The sequence below is a fragment of the Pseudochaenichthys georgianus genome, chromosome 13, assembly GCF_902827115.2.
Source record: "Pseudochaenichthys georgianus chromosome 13, fPseGeo1.2, whole genome shotgun sequence".
NCBI classification, from domain to species: domain Eukaryota; kingdom Metazoa; phylum Chordata; class Actinopteri; order Perciformes; family Channichthyidae; genus Pseudochaenichthys; species Pseudochaenichthys georgianus.
In genome coordinates this window covers 19914417-19932160 of record NC_047515.1, presented here as the reverse complement: position 1 = coordinate 19932160, position 17744 = coordinate 19914417, and the positions used below count along the sequence as shown (strand labels likewise).

At 39.8% G+C, this 17744-nt stretch overlaps 1 protein-coding gene across 1 annotated transcript in view; it reads right to left on the bottom strand.

The window, feature by feature from the left end:
- Positions 1-17744, bottom strand: part of dph1 (diphthamide biosynthesis 1) — a 75311-nt gene that overhangs the window by 53826 nt on the left and 3741 nt on the right. The window contains exon 3 of the mRNA XM_034097150.2: positions 6286-6349. Coding sequence (XP_033953041.1) covers positions 6286-6349 — 64 coding nt within the window. The remainder of the gene's footprint in view (positions 1-6285; positions 6350-17744) is intronic.

The following is a 17744-nucleotide window of genomic DNA, read 5'->3' as shown; positions in this document are numbered from 1 at the left end:
ATATGAAGAATCAATTGTACTTTCAAGACAGGCAAGGTGCTATCTGCCAAGATATCATATTACAGTGTCAGCACCTATAAGAATTTCCGGTCGGCCCAGGCATGATGTCCCTTTTGATGTCCCCCCTCCCACCAGAGCTAGTCCCAATTCTGTGTTTGTCTCCTTTCTCTTTCTGTGTCTCATCTCAGAAAATAAGATCATTTTGATCCACCAAAAATGATCCTCACTTCTTCTCTTTAAGGGTAATAATGAGTGTGTTAGAATGTAATGCATACAAGCTTTATTTGTATAAAAAAAAAAAAAAAGAACTAACATAATTGCTTACTTTCGAATAAAACTTTGGCAAGGGATACAGGGCAGTCATTTTAACCTTTCACCTCTTTTATTTAGTCTGCAAACATGTCTCCAGGTATTTTCTTCCATCTTGGCAGATGGTAGGAGGAGACAAAGGGGGAACAGAAACCCTGACTTTCTCTAAGGAGTTCAGTCCATCCCTGATGAAATCATATTGTTGGAGTTCAACACAAGCTTCGGGTGAGCTGTAAGGGTGTGCCTGGCAGGAGGGCTCATTAGACAGCACATTGCTCCATGTGTGAGCAGCAAGTTCATATATGATTATCTCATTTATAAGGATTTCATATAACCGCAGATAGAGAGCCGTTAGCACAGACACACAACCAAAATGCACATAGGCACAAAGACACACATGGATATATGTTGGCGCAACGACACATTTACTCTCTCACTTACACCCTGATCAGCTTCTACAGCTCAGCTGCGCTGTGGGCGACGCGATGACTGTGATGATGTGAGTGCAAGAAGGTGTTGGAGGCTCCTACCAGTCTCCTTCCTAATGTTAGAGATGACATTTACCCCAGGAGGCTGTGGCTGCTGCTCCCATAGAGATGATTCAACCTGCCGAACGTAATATAGAGGAATCCATCCTGATGGATGAGGCCGGTTATGATGAAGGGCCTAGACATGTCTGGGGGCTGTATGTGCATACTGTAACACACTGCATCTGATATGACTGTTACTTGAGCCATCAAGGGCCTATGTTGACAGTTCTCAGAACATGATGGAGAGGGGCAGATCACAGGTACGATATGTCACTGGGATCCCTAAGTGACTGTCTTCCGTCACATGTGTTGTTGAATCATACATACAAGCACACAACTCCTTCAGAAAGCTCAACAACAGGAACCTCATCTAACTGCCTGCATGCTCTCTCTACCTATTGATCTGATCTTACTCAATCTCACTTTCGTTCTGGCGATCGTTTTACTGCTGGACACAAACTGGATTTGACCTTTTTTTTTTTTAATTCAAGAGTGCCAGAGTGTCAAACACCTGCATAACACACATTCTGTGAGCCCTGATAACTCTGAAACTGATTTATGTTGTTATACAACTGCAGCTGAGTGTAATCGGGATGCCATTATTTAGATCATATGTATATGTCGGAATATGGTGATGCTTTGAGATTGTTACAAATTGCAAACCACTTACTCATCACTGTTTACTCGATGGCAGGCTGGTTGGCCTTCTCTGACAATGCGTAGGTTTAGTCACTAAACTATCATTATTCATAAAGGCCAATTTTGGGTAAGCTTCCTTCCTAGTCTTGTTTCTATATTTATCAGGAATGTGGGCCTCATTATACTGTAGTCTGAAGACCTAGTGTATTTTTGCTGACTGTTTTTTTGCAGAAGAAACTTAAAACAAAATGAATTTGCAACTGTGAGTGGGTTTAAGGCAATTGCCAGATCTACTGTACGGGAAGTAATTATTCTGATGACGGTTGAGGCTTTCGGTATACATTACTCATACATTGTAATGGACATATCTCAGCCTCCCTCTGTTATGCTATTGCTTTTCTTCTAAATAAAATGTCTTCTTTGTTTAATGTTTATAATTTGTATGACAAGAGTGGGATTTTCGCAGTAAATATGTAGTAAACATGTTTGTTCAATTGCACTCTTCTGATCTATGATGTATAGTAAGAGGACATATTTTCAGTCAGAGAAAGGAATGTTTCATTTTCCCTCCAGTAGCACAAGCCCTTTGGTCTTGTTTGCTCAGCAAATTGGTGGTTTAACAACAACAGCATCAAAGAACAATACCTGAGATTAGGTTCCAAGCCAACATCTCAATGTAGAGGCTCAGGGTTTTGTGCGGGGAGAATAGAGACACAACATTAAATGCTGGTGCTGTCCTCAGGATGGGGACATAGCGACAACCCCACAGCCTTGTTTCTTCTACTCTCTTTATATTCCCTCACTGTCACAAAAGTAGCAGCAGTGAATAGGGAAGTAAGTTGATAAAGAATCTTTCAAAGCTAGGACGAGACAGGTGGCATACCATCAAAGGCAATACAACATATGGTACAGTGACAGCACATGCATCATTGCCTGCCTGCAAAAGCTACCAATTATTTATTTTATGCTGAAAGCTTTCTCTTTTGTTTACTTGTGAAAGAAGAGTTCATAACTCTTTGAATTATTTTGACATTGTCAACACCGAGGGAGTAAAGAATGAAATGCAATGGCACATAGAGTAGTGCAATAAATGACTGCTGCTTTACATACTGTATTGTTACACGGATATATAGAGGGCAGGTATTGAAGGAGTTAAGTGAACAGATAAAGTATCAAGTGGGCTTCCATCTGAAATGGCTCAGATGTTGGTAGCCTGCGTATGTCAATGGAAAACTAATGAAATATATAAATTATTTTTGACCAAAACATTTACTGGTGAGTAAAAAAAAAAGTTAAACTCAAGGTCATGAGTCATGCCTTTATAAGCCATCTCACACATTTTTGCATCTCTATCTTGTCTGAGAATGTGTTAATTGTACAACTAAGGTATTTTGGAAGCTTTGCAGTTTTCTTAGGAATGCAATATCACATCTTTTCACTGGTTGTTCAAAAACAGGGTAAAAGGAGGAAGACTAGGTAGAAGGTAGCCAGATAGTGCTTGGCAGAGAAATGCATCACATTAAGCATGGTGCACTGTGACTGTAAAAGTGTGCATATGTAAAGGGTGTGTTTTGGCTAAGTGCAAACTGCAGCATAGCCATAATTCAGAGCAGCTTGTCCTCATTAAGACTTAGCGGTCCCTCCCACCGAAGCGCCTTACTCTGAGGGCAGCTTAGCCCTTTCATCCCCATTTTGATATGGACCTCAGCCCTGTCTCGCGAGTACCAGGGCTGTGATGGTGATGGTAGAGCCGCCCAACTCCAGGGACCCGTGGTTACCCTCAACATAAGCTGAGCGACATAAGGTCAGCTGCCTGCTGCGCCAACAAAGGTTACTGCCACTCACTCTCTCCAAACACCACCCTCCAACCCTATGCTATATCCACATTAGGATTGGCATGCCCATTTGCTACTTTCAGATCAACGCAATGGTGGGCTTGGTTGTTGCCGGATATAAAGTGCTATGAAATGGTGGCCACTGCAAAGTGTGTTTTAATAATGTTTCACTCTCTTTTCCGTTACCTATGCAGGGAGTTATTTCTTTTTTTGGTAAACAGAGCAGTCAACAGGCTTCTTAGTAGTTCAATAAAACAACCAGAAACACACAGCCTTCAACTAGGGATCAGCCAAATTCTGAGCTCTCTTTGTTAAGAAAACTCTGACTTACAGGGCACTATCCATTAACCGTATGAAATGGAAACAGGTTTGAACTAATACCTTTAGTTGATTTAGTTCCTCCTTACAAATGTTGCAATTTCACCACCACAACAGGATCAAAGATAATACAGTGACAAATTAATCCACCAGATTGTGTTATTCTCAAATGTTCATGACAAACCCAAAGACAAGTCTGTCAAGTTAAAACTGCCATTCTTGTGGCGGTCACATAAGCAGAGCATGAAGAAGATTTTTTGTAAATTGTATTCAGTCCAAAACTACTGGATGTTGTGGTGCCATTAAATACAGTCTTATGGGCTTCACCATAGACTGCAACTTCCAGTCCTATGCGGGTAGACTTTAACAAGACCATGTGCTGTGTTTTCAGAGGTACTATATGTACACAATATATTAATGCTAACCTGCTCTCATCCACAATTGCTGGTCAAGTGAGAGATGTATTTTCTCTCTAACTGATAATGTGACATTAGGCATAACATTCTTCCAGTGTATATATCATTAATTAATAATTAAAGCTTATAAACTTAATATTTTTTTCAGTGTTGCATTATGTAGTTTGTGAAAAAAGGTGTAATAAATTAAGAAGGCTACACATTCATATCAATTTGTCAGATACACATTGAATCAACATTAGGGTAAGTATTAAGTCTGCATCTGATTTACCCAATAAAGGACTCGGATAAGTGCGTAAAAATACTTGCATTGAGACATCTATAGCTATTACCCAAACTGACTGTAAACATTCCAGATTTAACATACCGACTTTGTTGATCAGCTTTGACCTACACTTGATCAACACAGTACAAAAGATCTACAGCCGTAGATGTGAGCACAGATCATTTTCCTGTGAATCAAGGAACTTTTCATGAGATATCACTCACCGTTTACTCTCCAAATAAAGTGAATTAGATATTTCGCCCAAAGTCTTGTTTTCATTGCCAGGCGTCTCTTTCCACTGACTTTGATCAGTTAAATGTCATCATAACCAATAAGAAAGGCCAAAACTTCAAAGATATTACAAAGGTTGTACTCAAATTGAAATGTCCGGTTAGGAGGAAACTGTGTTTGCTGGTTCCTAGGTGACCAACATGTTTGTCCATCGTTGAGTTTGTCTAGACTTTTGTTTTATAAGATGACCCAAACTCAGCTAACGTCATTCAAATTATACAACACAACCTGTCTTTCTATAAGATGGAAGAAACGTAGTACTTCACTGAGGCTCTGATGCTTATCCAGGATTTAAAGAACCCATCTGTTAAATCTGGAAAGACTAAAATGGCAAAGACATTTCTTAGTAAGACAGCACACACAGAAGCAAAATAGCTTCAGGGAAACTTTATAGCAGGAGCTAAAAAAGAGAAAGCGTGAGAACCATCTCCTCGTTGCAGTCCAGCAGGGACATTGACTGGATGTTAAAGAGAGGGGGAACATACAGCACCCCGAGTGATATAGGACGGGGTATGAAGACAGCGAGAAAAGCAATTAGTGTTGCTAATTGCTCTCATTAGAAGAGATGGGGCTGATTCCGGACTCCATGATGGACATTGACTATTAAAATATATAAATATGGGCATCATGTCTGTGCAGTTTAAAATCTATGCAGCTGATAGCTCTGTATGATAGCAGCAGGGCTGATAAGACCAGACTTTATCTTCAATACAACTATCTCTATCATCTTTGCAATAGATATAAGGTAGAAATGACTTTTTAAGATAAAATTATGAACAGCTGGAGGAAACTAAACAGAATTATGGAGTAAAAAGTGAAAGATAGATAATAGAGATAGATAGATAAATAGTTGAGGCAAGGGAATTATCTATCTCCCTTGCCTCAACATTTCTTTGGGCAAGAGGTTTTATCATTAATATGGCAAATAAATGTGTCTTGGCACAGTCATATAAGTGAGTCTTATGGTAGTATGAATAGCACAATAATATAGACAACTCCTGTGATCCAGGTTTCCTTTTTTAAATCATATATCCCCCCACCCGGATTATGATTTATGGCAGTTTATGGCAGCCACTCATTCTTCATCTTCTCGTAATCTAGTAAGTATCGACTAAACACCTATACAAATAATCCACTCTGGGTGTTTAATGATAGCAGCCATTTTCTTTTAGAACACACCTACAGTAGTGGGCAGTGCTCCTGAGAAACAGAGGCCAACTGAAGGTGCAAAACACATGCATAAGCATAAAAGGTTATTAGAGTGTGAGGTTCTGTGTAACCATGTTCACAAGGTATGCCACCCCAAAGTATACAAGAGCACATTGATGTTAAAGGACTTCTCACAGCAGGATGAAAAACAACTTGTGATGTGTGTCATGGGGATGGTGTGCAATAGGGCATATGCAAAATGAAATGAAATGTAATTCACAAGAAATATCTCTTTCCTCCTCCAACTGTGAGCAAGTGATATCGGCTCTATCTTAAAACAGTGTAATCGTGTATCATTTGCTGCTGAATCCCTGATTGAGTCCAAGAAGTGAAATGACAATAAAGCTCTCACTCTCCAAATGAGTACCAAGTATAATTGGTAGTTAAAGATTGTACTCTGCTGGCTATACTTGTACACCTGCTTTTCACTCATTGACTCTCAAATATCTTAAGCAATCAAATTGCCATCTTACCTCTCGATGATGTCAGCGATGACACACGCAAACATCTGCAGGCCCTCTGGAAGCTGCAGAGCAACTGGAGAGAAAAAGACAAGCAAAAAAGTATGAACTTACTTCCTGGACAGCGTAAAGATAGCCTCTGCTACAGTTTGGAAGTTATCCACTGACAGTATACTGTATTGTCAATTCAGGTGCATTTCCCGTCTCTCTCAGAAGTACTGTTGGTTTAGCTTAGCTTGTGATGTTTGAAATAAAGTCGAAACCAATCCGCACAGGTCTATCTGTCCACACCAAGACTTATACAGAGCCAATAAACTCTCTCTGATGCCCGTCTCTTTCACTTTCACTCTTTGCTAGTGAATCAAATAAACCCCATCCCATCACCAGCTATACAAAGTCAAAGCTAGAATGTATATGGAAAAACTTCTGCTATAAGCTAAATTAATTAACAACCATTGGTCTGACTGTAGCTGATGGTGCTGTGCGCTGTCAACAGGAGACGTACTAATCTACTGATGTGTGCCACCAATTGAAATCAACCAGTGGAAACAACTCCTACTGTAGGTAGGGATTCACTCACTCTGCATCAAGAGACTGCCATGTTTTTTAATTACAAAGGCAGAAAGGCCCGGAAGCTTTTTAACAGCTTGATGTCTGTAGATGTCATGTGAGATTGTTGGATTTAATGCTAATGTGAACACAGTGATCAGTATTGCATGAAATACTTTCCAACTTCAAAAGCAGTTGCAGAAATGTTGTTGCAGACAAAGAAAATGTATCTAACATTTTTTCTAGGAAACTTTTGTTTTTTATTAAAATAAATATACCTATTATACTTTAGAAATAACAAAAAAGAAACATTAAGTTAAAAAAATATATAGATAAACATGGTGGGCAGTATATCCATCCCCAACCATTACTAACCACAACACCAAAGATATGTAACACGGAATAAATCAATATACAGAAGAAACAAAGAGCAATGTTAAAATAAATCTGGTTTGAAGTAAAGAAGGTACAGACACACGTTTTTTTTGCTGGAGCAGCATGCTTTATACAAAAGAGCGAAATACTCTTTCTGGCGGCAAAAGTCAATAAATAGAAAAAACCGTGTGTTTAATATTTATAATACAAGTGTCTAGAAGACGAAGCAGCAGAACATAATATCCAACTCTATTGGAAAGATCAGATATACAGTAGCACAGAGTTCATCCACAAAGGTCAGCAGCTTTTGGAGCTTCAAACACAATCAGAACATTAACCGGGCTCTCGGTCTCAGAGGCGGCGTTACATGTATACGATCTAGAATTCTAATTAAGTAAATGAGGTCTGATTACAGATACATATCTCTCAAGCATGGATCCACAGTTTCTGCTCGTAGGTCATCAATAGTGATTCGCAAGTCTCTCTCGCTTCCTATATAATTTGTAATTACATTACATTACATTGCATTTAGCTGACGCTTTTATCCAAAGCGACTTACAATAAGTACATTCGACCAGGAAGACACAACCTTGAGGAAAACAGAATCATATAAGAACATCAGGTTTCAAAGAGCCAATCGTTTCAAGTGCTGCTCAACTGGCTAAGCCAGTCCTTTATTAGTATATAAGTGCTCTGTTAGCAGTTCTTTGTTAGTCATTCTATCGCTCGAAGTGGAGTCGAAAGAGATGAGTTTTCAGTCTGCGCCGGAAGGTGTGTAAGCTATCTGCGGTCCTGATTTCAATGGGGAGCTCATTCCACCATTTTGGAGCCAGGATAGCAAACCCACGTGTTTTTGCTGATGGGAACTTGGGTCCCCCTCGCAGCGAGGGTGCAGCGAGCCGTTTGGCTGATGCAGAACGTAGAGCACGTGCTGGGGTGTACGGTTTAACCATGTCCTGGATGTAGGAAGGGCCAGATCCATTCGCAGCATGGTACGCAAGTACCAGTGTCTTGAAGTGGATTCTAGCAGTTACCGGAAGCCAGTGGGGGGAGCGGAGGAGCGGCGTGGTGTGGGAACATTTTGGAAGGTTGAAGACCAGACGAGCCGCTGCATTCTGGATGAGCTGCAGAGGTCGGATGGCACATGCAGGTAGACCAGCCAGGAGGGAGTTGCAGTAGTCTAGGCGTGAGGTGACGAGAGCCTGGACCAGAACCTGCGTCGATTTCTGGGTCAGCTGTGGGCGTATCTTCCTGATGTTGAAAAGCGTGTATCTGCAGCAGCGGGTTGTAGCAGCGATGTTTGCAGTGAAGGACAGGTTGTTATCCAGGGTCACACCCAGATTCCTTGCAGTCTGAGTCGGGGAAACAACAGAGGTGCCGATGTTGATAGTCAGGTCAAGAGAGGGACAATCTTTTCCCGGAAGGAAAAGCACTTCAGTTTTGTCAAGGTTGAGCTTGAGATGATGAGCGGACATCCACTGAGAGATGTCAGCTAAACAAGCAGAGATGCGTGCGACGGCCTGGGTCTCTGAGCGGGGAAAGGACAGAATTAATTGGGTGTCGTCAGCGTAGCAGTGGTATGAAAAACCATGCGGGCTAATGACAGATCCGAGCGAGTTTGTGTACAAATATTGAAAATTGTTTCAGTTTGACATGGCCAAATTAAGACCTCAAAACCAATCGAAAAGGTTTCAGCATCCTCATCTCAGACCAACTGAACTGCACCTTTTAAGCCTTCCTATCAGCATAATATTATGTTTTATTTTTATTGGAATTCAATATAGATGATGTCCGTTGGGAATTACTTAAGAGATATAGTATCTCTTGTGGTTTTGCAGTAAAGATCCTATATAATTTGGTAGATCAAGAATCCATGATTTAGTATACATTAGTCCTGTCATCTGATCATCAAATAAACGATGGAAAAGACGGGTGACAGAGTGGAGATTAATAAGGAAAGAAAATACGGGGCTGTGAGATGAGGCACTATAATGAAAATGCAGAGTGACGTTTTGTAAACCGATTTTTACTGCAAATCATTTTTATCTCATTGTCCATTAATCTGTTCAGAGTTGCATCTCAATTAATTGATTATTCACATGATCTATGGATTATCAGAAAATAGTCATACATATTTCCCAGAAGCCAATGTAACCAATGGCCAACCATGTAAACTCAGAGACCCAATTTCAAGGGAAGTTGAAGAGAAAAATAATTCTCACACTGAAGAATCAAGAACAGGGGTGTCCAAACTTTTTTCACTGAGGGCCACATACAGAAAAATATACGAAGGACTGGGCCACTCACTGGAGGTGAGGTATATTGCCTCGTAAGTTAAGTTATAAGTTAGCTAAATGTAGGTAAATTAGGCTTGATACATGAATAAGCTTTGAGCCTTCATCACAGCTCTCTATAGGGTTTCATTGATCTTGTTGGCAGCTCATCCCTTAAAACAGAAGCCTCAGAGTGATTATAATAGGATGAAATAAGAAGGGTCTATTTCAAGCTTGTTATGTAAATAAGTTATTGGGCTTTTTTATCAACTAAGATTTGTTAGAACATATTTTCAACTTTAATTGACTGAATTTATTGGCTTATTAACACATGAACACTACTGTGCTATATATGTTTACATATATATCTAAGAAGTATATAATAATATAAGAAAAGCACACGTTTCATGTGTTGGCCATATTTCATTATACTTTTTGAATTTGCTCAGGGCCGATTGAAAAAGGCCCGCGGGCCGCAGTTTTGACATCCATGATCTAGAACTGTAATGTTTGTTAATATTATTTGGTCAATGTTAATCAATTATAAAAATACATCAAAATGTATTTCTGTCAAATGTATTGACAGTTTCAATAAAAATGGTCAGGTCAGGTCACTCCCGTAGCCCGAGGGACGTTGGGGCACTTTGATGATATCACCGAACGTCTCCACACCCCCTGATGTTAAGCCAGTCTCATGCACTCCACCACCTCTTTCCCTGTCCATCTCCTAATATCTGTCAGCCATTGAAATAATAAAAATAAAACTGCTTTCTAATATAAAAAATGTGGCTTTTGAAACATTGAAATTCAGTTTTGTAATTCGAGGTTTCATGATGTTATTTTACAAACATGCATTCACAAGTTGTCCCCCAGTTCAGTGGGAAGTCCCAGCCACATGGAGCGAGCTACCGGAGACAAAGGCTTTGTTTCAATCATCCATCACATTTTCTCCTGGTCCAACTCTACTGCACCTTACTTCAATGAATCCATCAATGTCTCAGTAGACACTTACAAATACGACAGACACTGAATTCAGCGCAGTGTTTTCACATGACTAGGCCTGAAACAAATGTAAGACTTCAGGGCCAGACAGCATTAAACATTAAAAGTTGGGACAGACAAAAGGTTGAGGGTGGATGGCCATGAGATGGTGTGCAGAGGAGGAGCGAGAGAACTTCTTACTGATGAAAGGTTAAGGGATCACCAAGCGCTCATGCAGACAGAGAAAGACAGGTCATTACCTAGAAAAGGGCAAGTTTATTAACACCGAAAGGTTTCAGAGCACACCTCTGCCAGAGCTGACAGAAGCAAAGAGCTCCCTCCATCTGTTGCCTCTGGCTAAATGTGAGTTATAGGCTGGAGATTGGGCTGGCTGTTTTAATGCATGTTTGAGTTTTCATGCAAGAATGATGAGCTGCTTCTACCTTTGGAAGTGCACTCCTGCCCCCACTAAATGGAGAACCTAAACCACGCATAAATACAATTTGACAAGAAGAGTTAATCCAACTGCTTCACATGTTCATACCGCTAACAACTCAAATAAACAAAATGGGAGTTTTCTTATTCTTAGAGACATGACACTTATGAACCACTGTTACATAAATGTAGATTTCTGAATGTGCAGTGACAAAAACGTCTTGTTTACATGAACTGTCAATCATCCAATGATATGGTTTTATAACGTACAGTTGTAACACTCCGGGAGGTAGAAAGAAAGCTACATGTGGGATGATTTTAATAATCAAAGACAGAAAGTAAGATCAATTTGAACAGTAGACTGAATGGATTACTCTGAATTTTTTTAAAGGGGGTTATGGCTAGGAAGATTAGAATAGGGCTATATGCAGGGTTTATCCTGTAGTAAAACACATTTTGGGTTTGTTTATGCACATGGTAATGTATTTCTGTTGTCTGTGTTCACATACTGTACGCATACAATCAAGATGTAAAAAATGGACAAAATAATAATCAGTAACACATCCAAGTAAGTCAGATGCCAGTTTTTTAGTACACCTAGCTAAAATAACTCATCTTAGCAATATTAGGCTTGTAATGTTCATTTTTAGTTGTAACTATTTTAAAAGAGCTCTAACTTTGTCATATTGGAGGCCACAGAATGCAGTATTGCATGAACCTTTTTATATATAATATATCAAGAATGACCAATACAATCTGAAATGACTAACCAACCTTTCAAATTGCCCCACACACATTGAGACTTAATATTATGAATTCAAATGTTGTAATCTTTAAAGCATGTATTTACATAAATAAACATGAATTTACATTTGAACTCAAAGTTAATGGAAGTCACACAAGCATTTCGTAACAATGTGTATTTTCCATTAATAAGGCTATATTCAGCAAACACATTCATCCGCATGTGCATGTCCAGTCTGTAGATACTTCTGACTCATTTCTGCCTGAACTTTCCACTGGCAGCGAGCTCTCTGTCCTCTGACATGTTTTCTATAAAGGAACACGCTGTTCAGACAAGAGGATAAAAGGCCATTTGGAGTGCCTACTGGAAAGTCGTTATGTATTTGGAGATGAATGAAAACTGCAGCTTCTTTATTAAGGGATGCACAAAGACACTATTTACATATTAAGAAAAACAAGTGACCAGCCACTTGTTTGCCCGTGTTATGTTTACCAGGGAGGCAATATCTGATGCATTGCTGGATTGTAGTTAAAGGTCCCATGACATGGCCATTTCCACTGATCATAATTCCATTGTTGAGGTCTACTAGAATAGATTTCCATTGTGCAATTTTCCAAAAACACATTGGTTTCTCATACAGCATCTCTGTATAGGATGTGTATTCACTCTCTGTCCGCTTGTTGGAGCTCCTGCCCCCCCCCCCCTCCCTATGCTGTGCTCTGATTGGTCAGCTCGCCCACTCTGTTCTGATGAGTCCACCACCGTTACAGCGGAACATCAGTGATTATGCGTTACAATGGCGTTAGCAACCAGAAAATGACACCAGTAATGACAAACAGATGAGAATGCTGCGAGGAGCGGACAGTGTGAGCTGGCTTACTGGTGTGGCTTCCTGGTTGCTGCGTGGGCTCGGCGAGACAGCGAGACACAGCGAAACCCAGCCCGAACCCAGCCTGAGCACACACACACACACCCGCAGCCTGGCGGGACGCGGCGAGGCTGTGAGTATGTGTGTGCTCACACACAGACTCACAGCCTCGCCGCGTCCCGCCGTCTTGAGAAATCCCCGGAGCTGCAGCTGAGAAAAGATTGAGTGTGTGTGTGTGTGTGTGAGGAAGTCCGTGGATTGGGACTTAACGTAACGGCTCCGCGGACGTAACGTAAAGGCTCCGCGGATGGGTCCATTTGGGTCGTCGTTACGTCACTTAGTACCAGGAAAAGATAAATCTCCAACGAGACATTCTGGGGCAGCATAGACAGGTCTTTTCTGTGTTAGAGTTTTACTCGCTACAGGGTGTACTTTGAGGGTTTTGACTCTGCAGACCGTTTACATGCATAAAAAGCTACATAACACACAAGGGGACGGGTAATAACCGGAAAAGCATGACATGGGACCTTTAACACCTGCAATCCTCAATTCAATTGTGTCATTACAACCTTATCAATGTGTTCTCTCATCTCCCTTTAACCTGCATTCTCAACAGTAACTGTTACATGGGGAATAAACTGCAGAAACTAAAAGCAGAAAATAAATGCTCCACTTGTTGCTTATTGTCTTTAAGCTCAAGGAGACATAACGATAGGCTGTCAAATGCGATCATCTTTTGAAATGTCTGTATTTCAGTTGTGAGAAGACTAACGGCCCGTCTACACTACAGGCATCGAAAAATGCTTTCAACGCTTCGCCCATTCACTTGAATGGGGTGACGTAGAAGATTTTGAATCTTCGCCGAACTGCATTGTGGGGAGCGGAGCATGGCTTTGCAAGCATCGTGAGCATCAAAAGTTGAGCAATGTTCAACTTTTGATGCTCCCGATGCTTTCGAAGCTGGCCTCAGCCAATCAAATCCCGTTTATGCAAATCTCGCCAGTACAAGCGCTAGCCAATCAAACCACGTGGAAGCTGGGAGAGCCAGACCGCAGTTCATTTCCTCATATTCCAAACGAGAAATTACGGTAGCAAATCACCCGGTTCTTTCCGACCAGACTATTTACCGGGATACAAACCGGAGGAACCAGGCATGGAGGGAGGTGGCAGAGACAGTGGGTGAAACTGGTAGGTTTTCGCCTGTTTGGGGAGTTTATATCCAGTTTACTTCATTTTAACATTGCTATTGCTTTGTATGTCGGGGGCGGGAGATTCATGTGATTGGTTGTTGGTCGCGTTGCTCGCAAAAATTCGCCAAGCTTCAGACACGCCCAGCTTCAAGATTTTTTTGATGCCTGTAGTGTAGACGGGCCGTTAGAGAACAGAACAACTCCCCGGGCATTTCATAATCCCCGCCGGGGAACTCTTTCATGAATTTAAGGTCCCCCAAGACGCTTTTTGCTTCTTTTGCTTTATCTCCATGTCTTGTCTAAATCTTCTATTTTTCTAAATAAGATTTAGTCATTGTGTGCAAGGCTGAACAAGTGTTATAAGACAAAGGCCATTTTAAAATGGCAAGAATGAACGTGAAAAATATCTCAAATCATTGAAATGAATTTATGTACATATGTTTGGCTATATGACGATGACCTATATAACTTTATTTTCATGTCAAACTAAACTTTCAATATGTTAAAAATGACATTTGTTTTAATTTAAAATAGCACGATCTTCCCAACTAAAATAAAGAATTGGTCTAGAAAAAGTTATAATATGATGATTATATTATAATCATCATATTATAATATAATAACTAAGGCTTACAAATTAACATGCCTGTAATTTATAAACATTCAATTCAATTCAAAACCTTTATTTATCCAGGTAAAATCCCATTGAGATCAATGATCTCTTTTTCAAGGGAGACCTGCAGCAATTAGCAACATTAAGGGTAAGGTTACTTTAAATTGAACTCCAAGAGTCTGATGTAATTACCTGTAAACGTATATCGGTTACATTTAATAAACACAAACCAGCGGTGGAAAGTGGGAATCCTAACATTCATGATCATTTTTCACCAAAATAAACTGATTTAAAGCTAAAGCTTAGATAGCCTCAATTTGGCTTGTTTGGTTGTCTAAAAATCTATTCCAGGCTTCATTCAAACAATTGCTTCTGCATAAACAAAACATTGGGCTCAAGTCAGCTAATTATCATCACCTTTCAATTATATTTTAGTTTTATGTATCTTTACTGAATGTGCGGTGTAATTAAGACAGCAGAGATCCAGTGTTGGACAAACAATTAAGCTGCTCTTGTAAAGAGCTGAAATGTGCAACAGATTAAATCATAACAACAGAGCATACTTTTAGAAAAAATTAGGCAACACAACACAAAGATTTGTACTATTTTTAAACTCTAAGAAAAGAGGCTGGACAGATAAAATACATTTCTACAGCAACTTCCTCAGTCCTCTATTTCAAAAGCACAGTGTGGGAGCCTGAAGGAGTTCAAAGGCTGACAAAGAAGCAGATGGACACTCAGAGGAACAGAGAGAGACAGGAGTGATGAGGTGAGTTATGCGTTCTGAGTTTAAAGAAAGAGAGAGGGAGAGGATGAGCTCTGACAAAAAAAACAACAACAAAAAAACGTCACACAACAGAAAAGCAAAGCCAGCAAACTGCGCTACACCACACGTTCCCCTCAGGGACACCGAAAGAATGATTTAATCTTCTCTTAATGTCATTTGCATATTTCTACCCAAGGCAGGAGCAACTGAAGGACTAAACATTTTGACATTTACATTAATAAAGGACGTTTTCTTCTTAGGCTGTATGCTACTTTTGTAACACTACCCCGTGCCCTGTTTCACCGCAAACACCAACATATACCAAGTGTAACTTTGTAGCAGGAGGGCAGGAATTTAAGTACATAATGCTAATAAAGGATATGTTTCCATTTTCAAAAGGCACATTTTAAACATGCCCATTTATATATTTGAAAAAAGGTTAATTTGGGAATCAGACAAACTGATATTGCTTAAGGAGGTATTTGGCCTCTTATTGGACAGGAGGAAGGATTACAATAAACGTATTGTCCAGCAGAGGCAGGAATATTATCTTTGAACTAACTCAAGAACAAATAAACACAACACAACATTTAATTAAAAAAACATCACATGAAACAGAACAAATATCTCTCAAACGTATAACAGTTTTTGCATGTTGTAAAATTGAGAGATCTCTATTTTATGTGGTGTTTTAATGTTGTGGATATTAAATAAAACTGAAGAACTTCAGCGACCTTTGCCATATACATATGGGCTAGTCAGTATAATTTTAGGAGGATCAAATCTGAGCCCAGTAAGCACTTCAATTACACTTTTCAAAAAATCCCAAATAAGCTTTAACTGGAAAAAAAAATCCTATTAACATGGGCGGCATTGTTATAGATATTCTTCAATGTGTTGCAGTACAGGTATCACTTAAAAAAAACATGAAAAGCAGCCATGCTTGGATGTGTGGCTCAAAATGATCGATCGACACCTCAAAAAGAGACGCTTTTTTCTTAATAAGGTTCATAACACATACTGAAGTGCAAACACTCACATTGCAGGATTAGTCCTGTGTTTTTATGATCTAAAACTCAATTAAAGGTAGGGTAGGTAAGAATGGAGAAACCAGCTCGAGAAAGCAAGAATTTGAAAGTACACAACCGAAAAAAATCTGCCACTTCCTTCAGACTTCTTTACAGAGCCCCTCCTCCAACACACACGAACGCGCACATGACCAATGAGGCGAGATAGGTTTGTGCACGAGATGGAAGGCTGACAGGCAGGTAGGCCATCTTGCTTTTTACAGCGCCACGGCTTCCACAGAAGAAATATTTGTATATATTTATTGTCAAAGCATTTAATTTATTCATTGTTATCGGGATGTTAAGAGCATTCCATGGAATATAACAAAAAGTGTTTCTGAAGTGAATTACCTACCCTACCTTTAATGAAAACGCGCAAATTATGTATAACAGGGACTAAGTGGCATGATGAAAATGACACAAATGATTTTGAGATTGTTATAATTTTATATGCCAGTTAAGGGCGCATCTTTGGATAACATTATTTAATGCCTTTTAAGGAACTCTGATAATTTCAAGAGATTTTTTTAATTTTGAAGAAATACAAGATTGTAACCCTGTATTACCTGATGTACACTACTTCCGCAAATAGATAGTCAAAGTCAAGTATGCTTCTTCCACAACAGTCCTATTTTCCATGATCCTTGTATCCTTCGTGATTATGTCATTTTGACTGCTCTATATTGATAGTGCTAAATTATTATGGGACTGACTTGAGCTCTTCAAAGCTTCCTCATTTCATTTCATTTCAAACCTTTATTTAACCAGATTGGTCCCATTGAGATCATAGATCTCTTTTTCAAGGGAGACCTGCAGCATATAGGTTCCACATGAACATAAAACAATAAAGGACATTATACATTATATTTACAGGATACATAGTTATAGACATTTACAAGTGCCCATTGTATCGGCAAGCATTTCATTTACCCTAGCTTTAAAAACATGCAGAGGAATGAGATTGCTCAGTTTCAATTCTTGCTGAAGATTGTTCCAAGCAAGTGGAGCTGCGCACATAAAAGCTGTCTTACCGAAGACAGTCCTTGCTCTTGGCACATCTAACAAGACTACATCATGTGACCTCAGACAATAGCTGCTTGCAACTCTCTGTGTTATCAGAGAGCAGATATAATACGGGAGTTTACCCAACAAAGCTTTATAAATAAACGTGTACCAATGACTGAGCCTCCGTACAGAGAGTGATGGTAAACCTGCCTTGGTATACAGTGTACAGTGATGTGTAAGCGCTTTACAATTTGTGACAAATCTCAGAGCACTGTGATACGCAGCATCCAATTTGCTCAGGCAATTGGCAGGTGCATTCATATACAACAAATCACCATAGTCCAGCACAGGTAAAAAGGTTCCTGGTGGTATTGACATGTTTTATGATTACCTAATAATGGAAGAAGGTTGTTAACTTTGCTAATCGAACTGGTTAAGACTAGAAAACAATGTAACACTATCGTCAACGGTTACTGAAGGCAGTTCTAGAGCTACTAAATTGCTTTTCCTGTTGCAATAGACCACAGAATAAAGAACAGTTTTGTCAGTGGGCCCCCCGCTGTGCCCACACTCAGTGAGTCCGGAGGCTACATTCCCACTCAAG